The 18,859-nt window shown below is 43.5% G+C and overlaps 1 protein-coding gene across 15 annotated transcripts in view; it reads left to right on the forward strand.

Moving 5' to 3' along the window:
* Positions 1-18,859, forward strand: part of meis2a (Meis homeobox 2a) — a 70,131-nt gene that overhangs the window by 12,282 nt on the left and 38,990 nt on the right. For 7 of the 15 annotated variants that reach the window (XM_034307737.2, XM_053237787.1, XM_034307736.2 and 4 more), the window contains 2 exons: positions 1,645-1,801; positions 18,205-18,350. In XM_034307737.2, coding sequence (XP_034163628.1) covers positions 1,645-1,801; positions 18,205-18,350 — 303 coding nt within the window. The remainder of the gene's footprint in view (positions 1-1,644; positions 1,802-18,204; positions 18,351-18,859) is intronic. The other 8 variants (XM_034307742.2, XM_034307741.2, XM_026934380.3 and 5 more) reach the window with 3 other exon arrangements.

Below are 18,859 nucleotides of genomic sequence, written 5' to 3' on the forward strand. Positions count from 1 at the left end.
TCTGGCTCAGCTGAACTACATTATACATAGTGATTTTTTTTCAGTCTTTACTGTCTCTCCTCTCTTCCCTTTTTATGGCATTTGCTCTAGAGACATGATGGAAATGTTATGACCAAATTAATGACATTTTTGCTGGTCTGATGTTGCTGAGAATGACTAAAAGGGTGACTTAGGATAAAGGCCATGCTTGTAGAAAGGTTTCTTTTAACAGTTGTATCAAATAAATAACCAGAATTAGATTGATATTTTGTCTTTGACTACCATTATGTGCTGCAATTGATTTTTTTCTTAGCTATTCTTTTGTAAAAGTCTGAACTCTCCCTGGTGAACAGCCTATGTGGTTGTGCCACAGGGTGCACAGGGTGATCTAAAATGCAGCTAGAAAACAGCGTGGGCAACTGCTGGTCAACAAACACCTTAGCTCTTTTCTCCGTATGTGCTTCACATTTGTGTCGTCAGCTAGACACATGCTTGATCACTCTCAGATTAAGAGTTCAGCTCCGACTGTAATGAGCTTACACCACATGGCAGCTCTGTATCTCCAGACACTTTACAGAAATGTTTTTATTACTGAAGAGTATGTATCTGTGGGGCTGTGTCTGCATGCAAAGGAGTGACACATGGGATAAAAGAGAGCAGAAGAGTGGGCTGAGGTTTGTGGGAAGCCTTGATGCAGGCCTGAATTTGTTTGGCTTGGGCTCTTTTCAAGGGGGCTGCTCTGTGACTCACAGAAACGAAGTCAGACTAGCTCTCTGACTGTTTAGTTCATGCAGTGCAGGTGATATGTTGGCTGCAAATTACTGTGTGTTTTTTGTGCATTTGTATACAGTGTTGGTGTGTGTGCGGGTGAGGTGACGTGGTCAGCAAGTCCCTCTCCGGTTTGAGTGGCAGAGGAAATTCCACCTCTGGCCTGCCTTCGTTTTTGCACAGATAAAGCTTTTCCTGTACAGTACAAATCCTGTTTCCCTGTGCCGAGCACTCAGGCAATGAGAACGACCAGGAAGGGTGAGGAGGAGAGGCCACTCAGAAATGACAAACTCGCCATTTTACTCGTTCCTTCACCTCTCACAGTGTGTGTGTGTGTGTGTGTGTGCGTGTGTGCCTGTCTTTGTCCATGAGCAGTCTTTGGCAGATTAGAGAGAGACCGCCTCTCATATCTTATTTTCACTTCTGACAGTGCTAAAGATAAATGGCGCTTGTGGTGTACATCGACTTTTTAGCCCTATATATTTCTCACTTGACACGGAAGTCTCAATTGGTTACGGTATAAACTAACTTGACATTTTTCCGCCACATGTGTTTAGACAGTTCTTTTGAGCTTGCTCAGGATACGACGCTACATTAAATACAGTGGTGATGGACTCTTAGGCTGTAATTAAGCTGTTAGGTTCGTAGTGTTTGGAGCGAGTGCCTGCCAGGCTAGGATAGAAGTAAATATGAGCATGGAGCTGTCGATTTAGCGTGTTTGTCTGAACTCAGTGCTTGTCGAGAGCAAAGGAGAGCTAAAACAGGCAGACCAGAGATCTGCACAGCACTCCAGAGCCTCACTCATGTCCCTCTCACATTTCCAGTGTGTTCATGTGGTTTTTCTCTCTCTCTCCTTCTCCATTCATTCCTGTGCTCTGCTCCTGGTTTGCGGTTTGGATGGGGAACGTGGATGGATGGATCCCTTCTGTCGGACCCCAGAACCCAGCTTCCTGGAGAGACCACGATGACGCCACCTCCACACACTCGGCAGGCACGCCAGGGCCCTCCAGCGGAGGACATGCTTCACAGAGCGGAGACAACAGCAGCGAACAAGGTGAGAATACACATGGATATATACAGTTTGCTGATAAACACATACAGCATACACACAAAGATATGCTATTTAATACCTAACTAAACACACAATCACATGCATATGCTATATACACAAATGCAAAGCTCTTTCATTTAATAGCAGGGTCTTTTTTTTTTTTTTTTTAGATATTAATAAATAAGCGAAAGGTGATTGTTAAATGGTTCAAAATTGTATGGAATAAGGCCAGTGTATTTGATTTGCTAGTCATGAATTTTAGCATTTTAAATGTTAACATTCATTCTGGATTTTATTTACTTTCAATCCTTTAATAATTTATGTTCATCATTACGGCATTTACTAGAAAATAAATTTTAATGCTCAGCATTTACACCCACTCACCCACACAACAACAGTACACATCCATGGACTACAGCATGTAAGAAGCTTGAACCTGTATCTGTTCTGAAGCACAGAGTAACCCTTATGATTAATTGCATTTTTCTGCCAGCTCTTAGTAACGTGTAAAACATATTAACTCTGCTCAGCTCAGGAGCAATAACAGACAGGCTTGTGTTTTCTTTAAGCACTGGACTGCCAGAGTCAGAGCAAGCATTCAGATGACTTTATGGCTACTCTTTTCTCCTGTCTTACACATTGCACTCGACCTAAATGCCAGCACTAACTGGATATAAACAGTTCTCTCTTCTTCTGTTCTTCATCTTTAAATGTATTTTAGGTACTCCTAGATTTGCGTGCCCTCAGAACTCTTTCTAGAAACTTCTAGAAGTTCTTTGTTGATGAACAATGAATGATTACTCCATGGCTCCTTCTCTGCATTGGCCAGCAAAGTGTGTGCCATTTGCACAGAATTTCATCACACACATGTCCGGATTCTTTACGGTGCCTCACACCGATTTCACATCCAATCGCAGTCAGTGTCTCATCAATAGGCAGTCACAGGTATTGATGGAGCTTTCTACAGCATAGAGGTTTAAAGTACACTCTCCAGAGGGATGGCTGTTTTAAAACCCACCCCAAACCACAGTGCCACATTCACTACAGCTCTTTGTGGTTAACTCGTGTCAAGAGCAGTATCATCACTGCTTAACCATCTTCCTCATCAATGATGCAGCTTTTACATGTTTACCACACAGTTCTAGAGGCAAAGATAATGTTCCACTCCCATCAGTAGTTAATCAAATGTGTCTAAATATAGTGTCTTACATTATCATATACCTTCCTGACTAATTGTTTTACACAGGGCTTGTAAGCTAATAAGTGAATATATCAGAATGCAAATAGCATAGTGGTGCAGTGTAAGAGCAAATATTGGTCTCCTTATTTGTTTTTTCTCAGGCAGGGCAGGGAGGCAGGGAAAGGCCCGAGAAAGCAAAGAAGAGGAGAGAAATGCACTGCCTATTGATTATCTTACACACATAAGTACAAGTGACCTGTAATCCACAGAGCACTTATCGACTCCTGTGCACCAGATCCAGTAACGGCTGATCGATAGAGGCCAAGATGGCTACGGTACAGTGTAAAGTGCTCAGGCCGGACTTGACCCAGCCGAGCCCAAAGGCACTTCAGCATGAAAGCACACCTTCTTTTCTTCCGAATGATAGAAAAAAAGAGAGAAAGAGAGAGGGGGGAAAAGAGGGCAGCTGATTTACTGCTCTAATGAGGCTGTCCCTGCAGCCAGTTGTTTTGTGTGAGGCTCGCTATGACCTTTCGCTCTGCTCAGGAGCCCTGCCGCCTCATTTTTCACATTCTTGCAATTACGTTAACGCTTGAAGCACTCACTGACTCCCAGCTCCTGCCCGGGCCTGGCTGGACGTAGCTCCACTGCACTAAACGGCTCCGGCTGCTTCCCAGCGGCCCGTGCTGCTCATCAGTGAAGAGTTTCCACACTCCGCTGAAAACAGGCCAATTGTAGGTTAGCAGAAAGAAAGTGAAGAGAAATAGCAAGGTGGAAGAAAGAAAACTAAATGATGTAAAAAAAAAAAAAAAAAAAAAAAAAAAAAGTTCTGTAAAACCATAGAAGGTCTGACTTATTAGGAATAGGTGAAGAAAATATGTAGATAGTTAGAGGTGCTTCTTTAACACCCGGACTATTTCCATCAAACAGTCGTCATCTTAATAAAGAGTATATATTTCAGGTTAGAAACTGTCCCTACAGAGCTGTGCAAAAATCAATTTTTAAAAATACTAATTTGTCATAGATGTTTATTTTATGACTTCTGCATTATTGAGTGAGTAAAAAACATTTTAGATTTTTCAACATTTCCAACCAAAATGAACCGTTACAGAAAAATGTTTGTATGTTGAAAATGTGTAATAGACCACATTTCAGAACAAAAAGAATGCTTGCTGTCAGGGATTATCTGCAAAATCAGAGGCAAGTGAGACAGTTAAAGTCACCAGAAGAACTGTGGCAGTTTCTCCAAGATGCTAAGAAAAAACTATCAGCCAATTTCCTTATAAAACTGCTAAAAATGTACCTGAGACTAATGATGCATTTTTAAAGACAAATGATTGGCTTTGTTTAGTATAGTGCTGTTGACTGCTTTTTATAGAAGTTTTTATGTACAAAACTTTTAATTGCATTATTTTTGAAGGCATCTTTGCTTTACAGCATTTCTTTACGTGTGCCTGAAACTTTTGCACAGTACGGTATAATTCACACTCACGTGCGTATCTATGGAGGCAGTTAGCTAATAAATTGGATGTTTGGTTGTAATCACTCTCTGTCCCTGTTTGCTGTGCAATATTTTAAGCATAATTTCTTTTTTATAAAAGTAAAAAAAATAAATAAATAACCTTACCTCTGGGCAAAAGAGCACATCTATCAACTCACTCACTTCCTGTACCCGCTCTCCTGTATTGCGAAAGATATTAAATAGATTTAAATAGCCTAAAAGTTTTTTTTAATCAGCCCAATTGCCATTAATGAAGGTTGTTTATGAACATTTCTGAGCAAGTCCATTATTTTTCCTTTCACTCAGATCTTCACTTTGCTATAGAAAGTAATCGGGTTACAGCTTCAGTATTTTGAACTATTGAAAGGATCAGCCTGCGGTCTCTACTGTAGTTGATAGATATAAATAAATAAACTTAAATAGAAGCACACTTTGCAGATTTTCCAGCAATTGAGCATCCCTGATGATACGGCGAGAGCACGGAGTGTAGAAATGCTGTGTGGGTGCATGATTGCACTTGGGCCATTGAGTGCGTGGCAGGCCTCTCCTGGCCTAAGGCCCCTCTCTGCAAGGTCAAAGTTTCTTATAAGTAGTTATTCCTGATGAGGGCACAACTCCCAGCGTGAACAAGGCCTGTTGACTCGGCCGGTTTCTGGATATAGAGTGCATTTGCCTTGTTTTCTTTTGCAGCAAGCTTCCAAAGTCTGTGCCACAGAATGTAAGAGGGCAGAAAAGGAGAGGAAAACACAGAAAGGATTCCAGCTTCATTAAAAATCAAGACGGAGGCCATGTTGTGAGTTTGTTGTTGCCCCTGGCTCACAATGAAATCTGTTAGGTGCGTGTATGTAGAGGGGGTAAGGGGGGGCTTGGGAGTTGCTGCCTGTCTCTCCATGCCTGTTAAGACTATAATTTAGAGGAATAATTAAAACCGAATACTACCCCATAAACAAAAGATAAACTATAAAGTGGCAACATTGCCTGCTGTTTCATGGCCATCACTCCCAGCTGTTGGAGGACTGATCATTTTTACACAGTGCCCAGGCTCAGTACAGCCCAATGGTCCAGCAAAGACTACAGCCTTGATCAAGGTGCACAATGCCCCGCTAGGCAATATACACTCTCTCATGCACAAAAGGGCTTCGGATGGAACAGGTGTCTGGGGATTACTTTATATTTGAGTCAAAATGTAGGCTGTTTACAGCAACTACATCTGTAGTTTTCTTAATTGTTATTTGAAAAGAAGTTTTTGTGATTCAGCATACCATCTTATGATTTAGAACTGACCTGAAACATCACATGATGCTGTAGATTCCTGGCCGTTGAGTTGAATATCTATAAGCAAGACAGTGACTTGGAGAACACTGAGTATAGATGGGCTCTGGTGGGGGGGGGACAACATAGCGGATACTTTCAGACTCCCATTAGCATAAAACTTAGTAAATTATTCATGATGAATGCTTAATCTTAAGGGAAAGCTCTAGTTAATGTAGATAGTGCTCTGAGAGCACGTTTCTTGCTGGATTCAGCATTCACAGGCGCTTACGGGAAAAGGCCTCACCACTCAGTCGTCTCTGTTCCGAGCTGTTTCAAGGGGTTGTGCTCTGAGGCTTTCTCCCATTCCCACTTACACTCTCTACTCTGTCTCTCCTTTTCTTTCCTTTATCTCTCTCTCTCTCTCTCTCTCTCTAATAGACTCTGGCCTTTTTCCAGAGAGCGATTAAACGGAATGATCATCTCTCTCTCTCGTGCTCTCCGGCTCTCTCTCACCCTACATGTATGCCTGATTAGTGTATTAGAAGAAAAACACATTAAAGGCAAAGAAAGCAGAGCACTGTTAATGCTGTCCAGTAAGTTAGTGAGAGTACTTCTAATAACGTCATCCTTTCTTCTCCACCCCCTTTACCTTTGTCACACCCAGTCTTTTGTCTTTTTTTCACCCTCAGGCTCTCTCACAATCTTCCTCTGTATGGAAGGTCCTAATCATAGCCAGCTTGTAAACTCTGAAATGGGTCAGTCCAAAGTGCACAAAAAATAGCTGAAATTAATTTGAATACATATGAATGAATGTTCTGCACCATTATTAATTTTTATCATCCATACCTTTTTAAAATAAGGAGTTTTATCAGGGCAAGACAATAATTATGAACTGTATAGAGCTGAGTGATTTTACGGTAGGACAGGGGAAGCAAGACAAGAAGAAATTAAATAAAAAAAAAAAACAAGAAAAAAACGAAAGAGAAAAGGGAGAGTAGAGGGCTGGTATATGAAGGGCTTGCACTCCCCCTTTCATGTCCTGGTGATGATTTTGAACACACAGGACCTGCTGTAATATGGCTAAAAGGGATTTGAGATCACACCCCCGGGGGCTCCGTGTGCTCCATTAAAGCCACTGTATTTTTACAAGCATGACAATGTGCTGGCCCTTTAAAAAGACACCAGTTTGCACTGGAATTTTTTCAGTCTTGTTTTGGCAAGCCATGCCTGAGGGGGTCAGCTAAGAAGTCATTCGTAAGGGGTAATAATCCGATCACTCCTGTCTCAACCAGATTTTGTTTCTCGCTGACTGCAGGTGTTTTTTCTGCTGCTGCTCTGGGTGAGTTTTCATCAAAAGTAGAGCCAAGAAGAGACAAGGGAAGAGACAGAAGTCACTGCAGTTGTGTCGGTTTTGACCCGTGTTTGTTGCTGCACATCCATTAGAGCAGTCAAAGGGGTTAGAGAGGCTATTGTACTTAGACACACCTGCAGGGAAACTGCAAAGCTGTGCCTAACTGCTCATCCAGGCCATTTAAAGTGTACTTATTTGGGAATTAACACTGACTCCTAGGCCCCCCTCCCATCAACCCTTTTGTGTTTGTTTGATGGGCCTTACTCTCATTCCACTTTCTTCTTTCTTCTGCCTCCCTTGGCTTTCTAATCCACCCGGCCTCCTTTTCCCTATGGCTCTGCTAATGTCCGAGCCCCAGTCGCAGGCTGGCTTCCTGGAAGAAAGCGAGAGTTGCTGAACCTGTGGTTGAGTGTCTTTAGCCTGTGCAGGCATGGTGTGGTGGAGCTGGAGCTAAGCAGAGCAGCCATACCCTACAGGTACCTGTCAAACTGAACAGCTCAAGAGAGTGGGAGGATGAGAACGAGAGCATGGGCAGATTTGAGTTTGTCTCTCCCCCGCCTGCTTCCGTCGGCACAGCTAACACATTTATGCAAATCTTTTTGGGCATTATTACAGATAAGCTCATTTTATAGCCTGATTTCCACTCTCCTGTGTGCTATAATGAGTCTCTGAGCGTGGGGGTGCTTGTTTGGGGAAGAATACCGGCCTCGTGCCCTGCAGTCTGCACACAGTGGAGAGCTTTTGTTTTTCCATTTGAAGAAAGAGGGACGGAGGAGGTGTTGAATTTGACAGTAGTTAGTGCCATTAGCTCTTGTTATTGGAGGCAGCAGTCTAATAATTTCTAATTACCCCAAGGAGGTATTAGGAGTGTTAGGAAGCAAGGATAATTTCTTATTTACACGCCTCAAGCAGTGAGCACTCTTAAAGAACGGAGGGTAATGTGAAACAAAACAAATCAACATGCCAAACAGGGCTACAGCCTGGGGGGAGATAATGTTCATTATGCATTACGATAATTCATTTAGAAGGTTATCAATTTCAGAATAGAGGGGGTTGTTTTGAGGAGTGGAAAAAACACACACATACACGCATGATTTCAAAGATGAAACAAGAAGGATACTACTCAGAAATGGCCTGGCTGCTGCATTTCTAAAGGCTTGTTGCAATTACAGTTTCCATGTTTCCAGGTGAAACATGTTTCTTAAATTCACCCAGTCTTTTCTGCATTCTATCCCTGGCATTGTTTTACTCACTCAACATACAGAAGCTTGATTTGCCTTTAATGAAAGCTGCTTGGCTAAAGAATTTGCTTTTGATGCCATTTGTTCTGACTTAACCTAAAAGTAGCGATGCCCATTTTAAAATACTATAACTGCTGTTAAAGTGGCTTCAGTAATGAACTGAATATTGCATGTTCCATGAGGGCCATGTTTTGATTTCAGTGTCCTGACAACATATGTTCCCTCTCTCCTTTTTTTTCCCCAAACACATCTTTCCTTGGACAGTAAAACAGGAATGAGTAAGGCTCCATTAGAACAATTGCAGGAAGCTTAGGAAAAGAAGAGTGGTAAATGAGAGAAAGAAAGACGAAACGAATGCCTAGAGCAAGCCATCTCCACAAGCCTACTCTGTTAGTTCCAAGAGGAAAAACAAACATATTAGAAGACTTTATTTAATGTAGATACTGAAAAGAAAAGCACACAAAAATCTCCCTTACTGAGGGTAGAACTGCATTGTTTGGGCCGAATACTTACTCTCTGGGATGCAGTCCTCAGACAACTGCCTGTCTGGTGGAGACATCTGTGGAGGCTGACCCCCTGACCCCAAAAAAGAATGCTGTGAAGGTGGGGGAATGCTGACTTTACCCCTCACATGGCCTGGAGGACAGCCGAGCGGCGCATGAGAACAAACTCCGCAACTATTAAAAACTACACAAAGAAAGACAGAGAGAGAGAGAAAGAGAGAGAGGGAGATAACAAAAAAGAAAAAGCTAGATCAGGCCAAAGCATATAGGACTGGTCTTTTTTTCTGCCCCAAAGGCCTCGCTGCTACTGCTCCTCCTCGGACCCCCATGAGATCGTTTTCATCCTTTATGAGTAAAGATGAGCCGGGTGGAGACGGAGAGCAGGAAAGGTTATGTAGCCGAAGAGCTCCGGTTTGGTGGGGAGCTGCTCCCTGCTGCCATGGCCGCCCGCTATTCAGTGCACCTGCCATTGTGTGGGCATCCATCCAGCTCCATTGTTGTAACAGAAAATGAGTCGTGCTCCCTGTGGCTCTGGAGGCATGCAGGATCAGTTATGGCCAATGCTGCTCTCATTCCCACAATCCACCACATCTGTACTATCTGTACTCCTGTAATGTACATTTTGCTCACTATTGGCTATTCAGATAAGTGTTTGTTGGTCTGTCTGCCTGTCTGTCTCTCTGTCTGGGTAAGTGAACATTCAGAGCTACACTCTCTGCCCATGAGCTTCAGGCGACTGCTTCAGCTTCTGCTTCTGAGGTCTGATGGGAAGGGAAAAATTGGAAAGTCAATAGTGAGGGCCAGAAAAAGAAAGAAAGAACCAGAAGATACACAAAAGAAGAAAAAAGGACTAAAGCAAAGAAAATAATGGTCTTGAAGAGGCATAATGGTGGTGAGGAATTGCATCAGATGTTTTCTGACCATGCTAGTACTTTAAAGGTGCCTGTTAATGTCGTCGTTAAGAACGTGCCACATTATAATGATATCTTGAGGAACAGGTTCAAGATATTATAGCCAATTCTCTATGAGTTACAGTGCCAAAGCACACTTACGATGTGACTGTCATCATCTGCTACTTCATTTTTCAATACAGACTTTTTTCCCCTGAGGAAAAACCTGGGCTCTCCAACTCTTAATGTCAGGCAGCTAATTAAGGAAACATGCGAGTAATGTGTGGGATAATTCATTTGGGCAGGTCAAGGTGTTAGAGTGGCAATAATTGGAGCCCTGGACTTCCAAACTCTTATTTCTCACTGTGGTAATAAGCACCTCGCCATCTTAGCTATGGCCCGAGTGCAATTTTTACTGTCAAGAGCTTTCAAGGCTCTAAAGTCAGACAGAGTGCCAGCACTGGACTGTAATAAAATGACCTGCTGATCTTACCTTGCGGACTATAGATGCTAGGAGCTCATCAAAAGCTGGCAGCTGCCTCCATTAACAGAGGAAAATGGTCTCACATCAAGGTATTAAGCCAACCGTACATGGTTCTGTTATGATATTTCCATCTTAATTAATTCATTTACAGTTTAAATTTCTGTTATGTTCTACTTCCATTTAAGCATTCCTGAGAGCAGTGAGGGAATTCAGGAGAGGGTTTTCCCTTTAAGTTGGAAGAGAATAAAAAGAGTGCACGCTTTTTTTTTTTGGAAATGATAATTACAGTCAGGAATGTCTGTGGGGAGGACAGCAGGCCATGGTTATTGACTTGTAAAGGAGCCGGTAGGTGAGTCTTGACAAGACGCGAGCAGGCCCGAATCTTGTAAAGAAGTATCTGATTTCTCTGCTAGTTGGGTCCCTAGAGAGGCTGCCGTGCTCTATCTCTCTGTGTTTATCGTGGGCTCACTGTTGTATGGTAAAAAGGGCAGATAAAAAAGAATGCAAAGTGACTTTTTTGTGAGAGAAGTGTTCTTTGCTTCTGCAAGGTACGTTGGGGTGAAGGGAGAAAGTGACTGTATTTCTGTGTACCTGTGTGTGAGACAGCAAAAAAGGTCAAGTGGTAAAGAGAAGCAAGTCAGCAAGAGGGAAGACAAAAGTGGTGATCAGCTACCATGGCTTCTCACAGGCCTGACTAATTTATGAAGGCAAACTGTGCAAGAGAAGCAGGTGGAATTGGAAGAAGTTTATACTGACTCCGGTGAGCAGGCACGGCCCTGACCCAGGGGGGGACTCTTCTTGGTTTGAACTTTATCAGGGGCTAGGCTTAATCAATAAACTATTGGAAAAAGAATTAATTACTAAAGCAGAATAAAACAGCTGCATTTTAAACTGAGGATTCATCAATTCAGTAATCTCTCAGTTTCAACTCTGGTGCCAAGAGGATCATTCTGACTTCATGTAATGAGGAACTGTGGGAGTTTAGCTCCCCTGCAACACCCTTTTCTCAAACGCACACACACACTCCCACCATGCTCTCTTTCTTTCCTCCAGCCGTGCCTGATGGTTGAGGAATTCACAGTCGTTTTTCCCTCAGCTGTTTGTCATCACTGTCGAATCTCCTGACTGAGAGAGCCTCCTCTTCCCTGTTCTTGCCTCCGTTTGGTGTCCAGTGGCTCCCACTCCCCCCCTTCTCTTCTGCCACATTCCCTTCCTACCAAATTCCTGTCTTCCCAGGGATGGCGAAAGGGTATTAATGTGAAAGGCTCCGATGCTGGGGCCAGTGGAGCGCGTTTGTCCCTCTGAGGGAGAAGCGGACATTCCAGAACGCAGGGACACAACCCCAGCCCCCACCCCCCCATCAGTCCTGCAGGACCCACCTCTCTTCTGAACCCAATGTAGTGAATTTCAAGGAGGGTTGAAAAAGGGTTATGGGTGATGAATTGGGTTTTTAGTGAGCTCATTAGGAAGCCAAACAGAGTTTAGCCGGTGGAGCGGAGTGGAGTGGGGCCGCAGCGCAGTAATCAGTTCTGCTCGCTTTGTTCCCTGCCTCCAGGACATTTTCAGAGTGAAACTTCATGGCAGTGAGCTGATGAGAGGGTCGGCCGAGCAGAGGCTACAATCTGATGGTTGACTTGTTGATTTATAAACCTTTTAATTCATTTACTCTCCCGTCTCTTTTGCCTCACTCGTCCAAATGAGCAAGGCTAAAAAAACTTGCCTCCGTGAGCACCTTCTTTGATGGCAATGTCCAGCATTGTGTGGTCGATTCTCCTTTAAAAACCACAAGGTTTCTTATGTATTTGTTTTAGTTTGAAGTGTAATTGAGGGTAAAGAATCACCATAAACAATATTATCTGCTGGAGGGATGTGTAAAATCTGAGTCTTAGCCCTGCAATGAGGGAGCCCCTCTCTCTCTCTTTGCAGCTTCTCTCTCTTTTCTGAAGAGGACTTTGATATTCCCTTACCAGGAATTAATAAAGCCATATTGCCGTTAGCAGCCAAATCCACACTTCTCTTCTCTCCGCCTCTGTTTTCTTTCAAATCACACTCACTCTTGCTCTCTCGCTCTCTTGGCTCTTGGTGTTTTTCACAGTTTTCCCCTTATCATTTGCACAGCATATGAATCCTGTTTTGGTGAGAATTTATGTAATTTGCTCTGCTAATTATTGCCGTAATTAACACTTTAATTACTGCAGTGTGAAACTGCTCTGCTCCGCAGGTCTCCGCCTCCACCAATAGCAAGAGCTCGAAACTCAGGCAATCAGGCACACAGGCTCAGTCGTTATTTGTTTTCCATAATAATGCAGCCATCAAAGTGTACAGGGACAGAAAGATAGAGATGGAGAGAAAGAGAAAGAAAGAGAGAGAGAAAGCTGAAAGGCTGGGTGCACCTCGATAACCTCTGGGACCAATTAGTACAATTTGATTTAGAAAAAAACAGGGAGGAAGAGCTTGGGCTGTGTGCTTGGTTTAGGGAGTGGGGAATGGGGTGGAGTTGTCAGAGAGTCAGTGAGTGTGAAATCTTTGGTCTAGACCCAAGGCCCTTCATTAGGCTCTGATCCCTGTCTCTGGAGCGAGAGGCAGTCATGGGCATCACAGCGCCTTTTAGTTCTCCCCAAAAGGAGTGTGAGAGGAGATGGGGGGGGGGGGGGGGGGGGGTGCTGTTGCTCTCTCATCCTCAGCAATTTATCCCTTTACAATTCATGCAAATTGGAGCCTGACATCTGCAACAGCCTGATTGTTTCTCAGTGTCTCTCTCACACATCTTTATTGCATTTCTTTGTCTTTTTTTAACTCATCTAAATGAACTTTCCTGTTTCACTGGGATGTAGATGCACCCCTCCTTTCCACAGACACTTCTCAGCGCCTTAAACAGTTCTGCTCAAGGCGACAGTGCATCCACCGCATGCACATATTTGCTATCTCAGTCATTACAGATCATTTTTGGCATCTTAAAATAAAACATTTTAGTGTCATTTTAGTTTCCTTGCTGAACCCTTGTGGCAGTTGTGAGGACTTTTCCACTCAGAGCCCGGTAATTTACGCACACACACACCACTGATCTAAATGAAAGGTTTTGTGACTTATGAAATCATCAGCGGTGCTGAGTGATTAACAGGCTAATGAGTGGCAGAAGGGAGGGGAAGCGGGGGGTGGAAAATCATGGGCGCAATCAGAGGCCGGGAGCAGCCATTGTGGGCCTCTCAAAGGCCCTATTTATGATGTAATTAGATAATTGTTGTTACAGGTAGCAGGTTAATTACACTTGTAATTATCCAGCCCAGAGCCTTTGATAATATACATAGCTGGGCTTCCCCAAACATCAGGGTTATTGGCAGATGATTATCACTTCGAACTGATGGAGAGAAGAACACTTCTTTTCCTATTCTTTCTTACTCTCTCTTATTCCTACTCATTTTTGGGAATTTTAAAGAAAGGTAGGAGGGATTGTTGTGGTGAAAAGGTAGGCACAAATGTGACCGTGAGTTACACTGGCTCAGCTTTTCCACTTGTCCTGGGTTTGAGACATTCTGTGCTGCAGGGTCAGGGCAGTGGCTTAATAGAGAGGTGATAGTTATCTACAGCATTCCTGGGATGTTAGAAAGCTATCTTTCTGACAGGAGGGCTGGGGGGGCTCTGGTATGTGTGTGCGCTGTAACCCCCTCAAACACACTGCATCCTCCCAGTGCAAAAAGACATCTCATTAAACCTCTTATTCCACTTCATTTACGAGCAGACCTAACTATGTGATCTTCAGCACAAACAACCACAAATTAGTGCTGCAGTTGGAAAAAAACAATACACAGATAGAGATTAACGCTGAGAGAGGATGCAGCTGTGTGTGAAGGCAAGAAAAGCTTCTGTAGAGTTTTTTGGTGTGTGTGTGTGTTTGTTTGTGTGTGTGTGTGGGGGGGGGGGTTGAGTTTTCCTGGTTTACACTGAATTGCCTGTGTGGAGGGGAAAAAAAAAACAAAAAAAGTTTCACAGAACTGCTAATGACTTGCAGTGTCTCACTCCTAATTTGTTAGCACAGTGCAGTGTTTACCAAGCTGTTGTTTTACAGGCTAGCATGCACACTGCTGCTCAGGAAATAATTGCCATAAAATATTGTTCCTCTGGGGCAGTCTGATCCTGCACTCTGTATTCTCTTCACCTGAGCTGGACTGAACTGTGACCTGAATCAGCGAGTACAGTCAAATCCAGTCTTTAGAGAGTGCTAAACTGCCGATACAGCAGTGGACATGAGTGTGTGTTTTGTGAGTGTGTGCCTGTGTGATGAGGCCTGCTGGAGTGTGAATGGAAGTGCTCTGTGTCAGGACCATGTGGCCTGGGTGCAGGCGAGGGTCCCTGCGTGAATCCTGAGTAAATAAAAAAAAAAAGAGGAGGGGGGACAGTGGACAAAGAAAGCAGAGCCCCTGCTACAGGCCACATTGGCAGCCATTTGGGCTCTTGAATGTACTAAATGCTGCTTATGCCGACTGAAAGGTTCAGGAGAAAAGGAGGGAAAAAGAGGCTTAAAATCCCTTCTTTTTTCTCCCTTTCTCGGTGAGGGAGCCTTGAAGGAGAATCGGCAAAAGGGAGGAGGGAACTATAGGGGCAGTGCTGCAGGCTGAGGTGAGGAGATGGTATAACAAGACAGCCCCTGCGTTGTTCCCTCTGCCTTTGGGGGCTTGAGGGTGAGCACTATGGCTTGGGTCACTACTCTCTAGCATGCACCCCTCTGCTTTCCTGTTTAAACACTCAGGCATCATGCAATATCCTTGTGCTTTCCTGTTGAATATGGCGAAGTCTTCATGAACATGGCTGAGCAGCATAACCCAGTGGGTGGGGGGAAGCTTTAGCTCTAGTGGGGCCTAAATTAGTCACTTTAAGCACAGCCTCTGGAAGGCACTGCCTCCACATTTATGCTCCATTACCCTGAAACAAATGCCCAAGCCAAGCGAAACGCAAATCCTTTGCTTGGCCTCTGAGAACATCAGCTAGATACACATATAGATAGCGCGAAGAAGTTCTTCCGTCCATACCTAGTGCCAAAATATCATTGTCTTAAAACTCAAACAACTTAAAAAATTTATTTTTACATGCTGTTTGGAAGCAAATAATTTTTGACATATTTTCACATTTGCATAACATGACCCAGAGTGTTGTGTGGCAGACCGCCTTTAAAAAGTTCAGTACAGTGCCCTTAGCATCATCTCTGAGCATTAACCTTGGAGCATGCCATGCCCCTAGACATGTAGCCAACACATTTATATCCGCTGAACTTATTTGTAGCATCCTGCAGGCAAACATGCTATATATACACTCTATACACTTCTCTTAGAATTCAGGACACATCACTGGCCAGGATGTCCACGGGCAGACAATATCAGCAACAAAATCTCCCAAAATTCGGTTAATGTGAGAGGATAATATTTACTGACATCCTAAACTTTTAATGATGCATAAATATTATCACACATGCAAATATGAGGGTAAAAGTTTATTAATCAGGCTTTAGTGATGACTTCACCTATTTCTTTGGAAATTGTGTTAATTGTGTTATAGGATCAGCTTTACTGTCTATACATGCATGCTTACTTCAGGGACACATTTTGTTGAGATGACACAAAGAGGGATTGAGTGAAGAGAAAGAGAGAATCAAGAAGCAGGGCAATAGGGCCTGGCTTTTTTCATCCTTCAAGGGCATTGCTTTTCCACAAGTGCCTGGGGCTACACTCCAGCACCTCTCCTCCCCGAGGCCTTTCGCCTGCCTCCTAATAGCCATCCCCATCTGTGTCACACAGGCAGATGATGGGATGCTTCCCCTTCCCTTTTTTCCACTGTCTCCCTCTCTCTCTGTCTCTCTTTTTTAGCAGATTGCACATCCACACAGGTTAAAATGCCAGAGTTGCCAGGGAACAGTCAGAAGCCATTAGTGTTTGGGACAATTTGCCCTGCAGCACTTCTTCTCTGGCTCATAAGAAAGGAGTGGGGGCGGATGTAAATCACCAACTCGCCTTTAGATGTAATGAGGGTGTGCAAGTTTGTCCTCCTTTCTTTCTTTCTTTCTTTCTTTCTTTCTTTCTTTCTTTCTTTCTTTCTTTTTCTTCACACATTTGTATTACCTTGACTACATGCAAACGTAAACTCGTTTCCACTTATACATATAGCTGTAACTGAGAAGCAGGCTGCTCACATTGTGTACAGTGTAACAGCACATGCACGTGTGTGAGTGTGCGTGTGTGTGTGAGGGAAAAAGAGAGTTGCTGAAAGCCTGGGAGTCTGATTTCACCCTGCTGGGGAGGCAGGCTGAGCCTACTGGAGCGACCAGAGCTGGAGGGTAATGAAGTGACAGGTCAGTCTGTAAATATGCATGGGTCGGCCCGGCCCCGGTGAGGGGGAGGCTATCGCGTTGCAGTGAAAATGGAAACGTCAATAAAATTAATCTGCCATCCTTTGGGCCAGGCCACTCAGCCTCTCTGTGTCTGGACTCTACCAAAGTGGCTGTGTGGCCAACAGCAGGCGCAGCTTATGACACCACCACAACAACACAAGGTTGTACTGCTACACGCAAAAACGACGTGTAAACCCCCCTCCTAACCGCTTTCCACACACACACACACACACACACACACAAGCTTCTCCCCTCCTTGGGTGATGTTATTATTATTGAAGTGGAGAGCAAACTGGAGAATTAGCACGCCGTCTGGGTCGCATTTCTCAGGAAGCCACACACGGTCAGACTGAGGCTACGGCTTGGCTCCAGTTTATTGTTTTAGGCTTTCCTGAACAAGGGCTTTTACTTAGCCTGGGATTTATGGCATTTGCTGCTAATGAATGCCCATTCTACAATTACAACGCTCACAGACTCCGTCCACTATTCCCACATGGGTGGGTTTGCAGTGGCAGTTTCTATAAGTCCGGGCAGAGAGCAGAGTCTCCGTGTGCCCTCTTTCACTCTTATGTGTGCCTTTGCACTAATGATATGAAAGGGACACACAGCACTCGAAAAAAAAAGAAAAGGGGAAAGTGAAAAAGAAGAGGAAAAAAGATGTAGAGAAGAGATATACGTCTGCACTGTTCTTGTATTCTTCATGTATTTTGCATGTGATTACTCCTCCAGTCGGATCCTTTTTCTTTCCCCCTTTTTAATGTTATTACTTCAAATATTTATGTGAGATTATGGCTTGTGTAGGTGCACGTGATTGATGTTTCCCCAAAAACAGGAAGACATACAAGTCTGGATTTGGAGAGTGTCGGGGTCCTGCTATGCCTTAGTGGAGAAGTTTTTCAGATACATAATTTAGATGCCCTCAAGGAAGGCTTTCAAGGCATTTTTGCCTGAGGGCAAGAAAAAATAACCATGACTGCTAAAAGTAAATCATTTTTGCTAATGCACAGTTAATGGTGCAGAGGAGGAGAAAGAAGGCAAGGGCTTGGGATTAGAACCTGGGTTTAAAGGAAGCCAGCCTGCCTTGATATGCGCATGTTTCCTGCCCAAATCAAACACTGACAGGCATTAATGCAGCACAAAGCCGCCGTGCCCCTATCATGTAAATGAGCAGGCGGGAGGGGGAGGGACCAAGGGGAGATGGACTGCGCTCTATTATGTGCGCCCAAGTGCAACAATGAAACACCACTGTGCACTCTTCCCACTTACTCTCCAACTATTCCTCAAGTTTGTTCGTTTTGTTAGTATTTGCATCTTTGTTTACTTTGCACATGTTTATAAGTAATTTTGATGTTAGCTCCTCCCTATCCTTTTTATGTCAAGCATGCAAATATAACCTAAATAATGGCATGAGCTCCAGTCTAGGAAGAGTTGCTTTTATAAAAATTTTCTTGCCTTCTGTTTTCTTTTTACCTAGTCATTCTGTTGATGGTCCAGGATTTTATTTCAGTCAAACCAAAACTCAGATCCAATAACCTCCCATCCATGACTGAGGTTACATTACAAAAAGTGCATGAGGCTGTAGGAGATTATGTTCCGTTTCTAAAGAGCTCTCGTTTTGACCAGGAGACGGCTTAGACAACAGTGTGGCCTCGCCTGGTACAGGTGACGATGACGACCCAGACAAAGACAAAAAGCGGCAGAAAAAACGTGGCATCTTCCCCAAGGTGGCTACCAACATCATGCGAGCATGGCTCTTCCAGCATCTCACAGTAAGTGTTCTTTTACTTGCTTTCTTTTGCACACTTATACGTGATATCAGACTTTCAATAATGCACACAAACCACATTTATAAAAAAAAATGTCTGTATACTCTCCTGAATGTGCACAAATCAAAGTCAGATTGATTTACATTTACATTGATTTATATTGGTATTTTACTGGGATCAACACAATCAGCTGGCACAATCAGTTCCCCTGTTGAAAATGGACTTAAACCACTGAGACATGTAGTATGAGCTTGCACAACACTCTCCACATTCTTCCCCTCCAACCACAAAGAGGCTTCCTAAAACCACAACAATTTTCTAGTATCTCATTACCTTTCACTCCAAAGTCTGTGGCTGACAAGAACTAAATACTCATTATAGTTTTGTCAGTGAAAAATTAAACAACCATTTGCTTATTCATCTTTACTATACATTTCTCTTACACATACGCTCAGTGCAGCAATCACACTTATTCTTTATGCAATTAAATATTTAAAGTATGCATTATAGAA

Source organism: Pangasianodon hypophthalmus, chromosome 10 (genome assembly GCF_027358585.1).
Source record: "Pangasianodon hypophthalmus isolate fPanHyp1 chromosome 10, fPanHyp1.pri, whole genome shotgun sequence".
NCBI lineage: Eukaryota > Metazoa > Chordata > Actinopteri > Siluriformes > Pangasiidae > Pangasianodon > Pangasianodon hypophthalmus.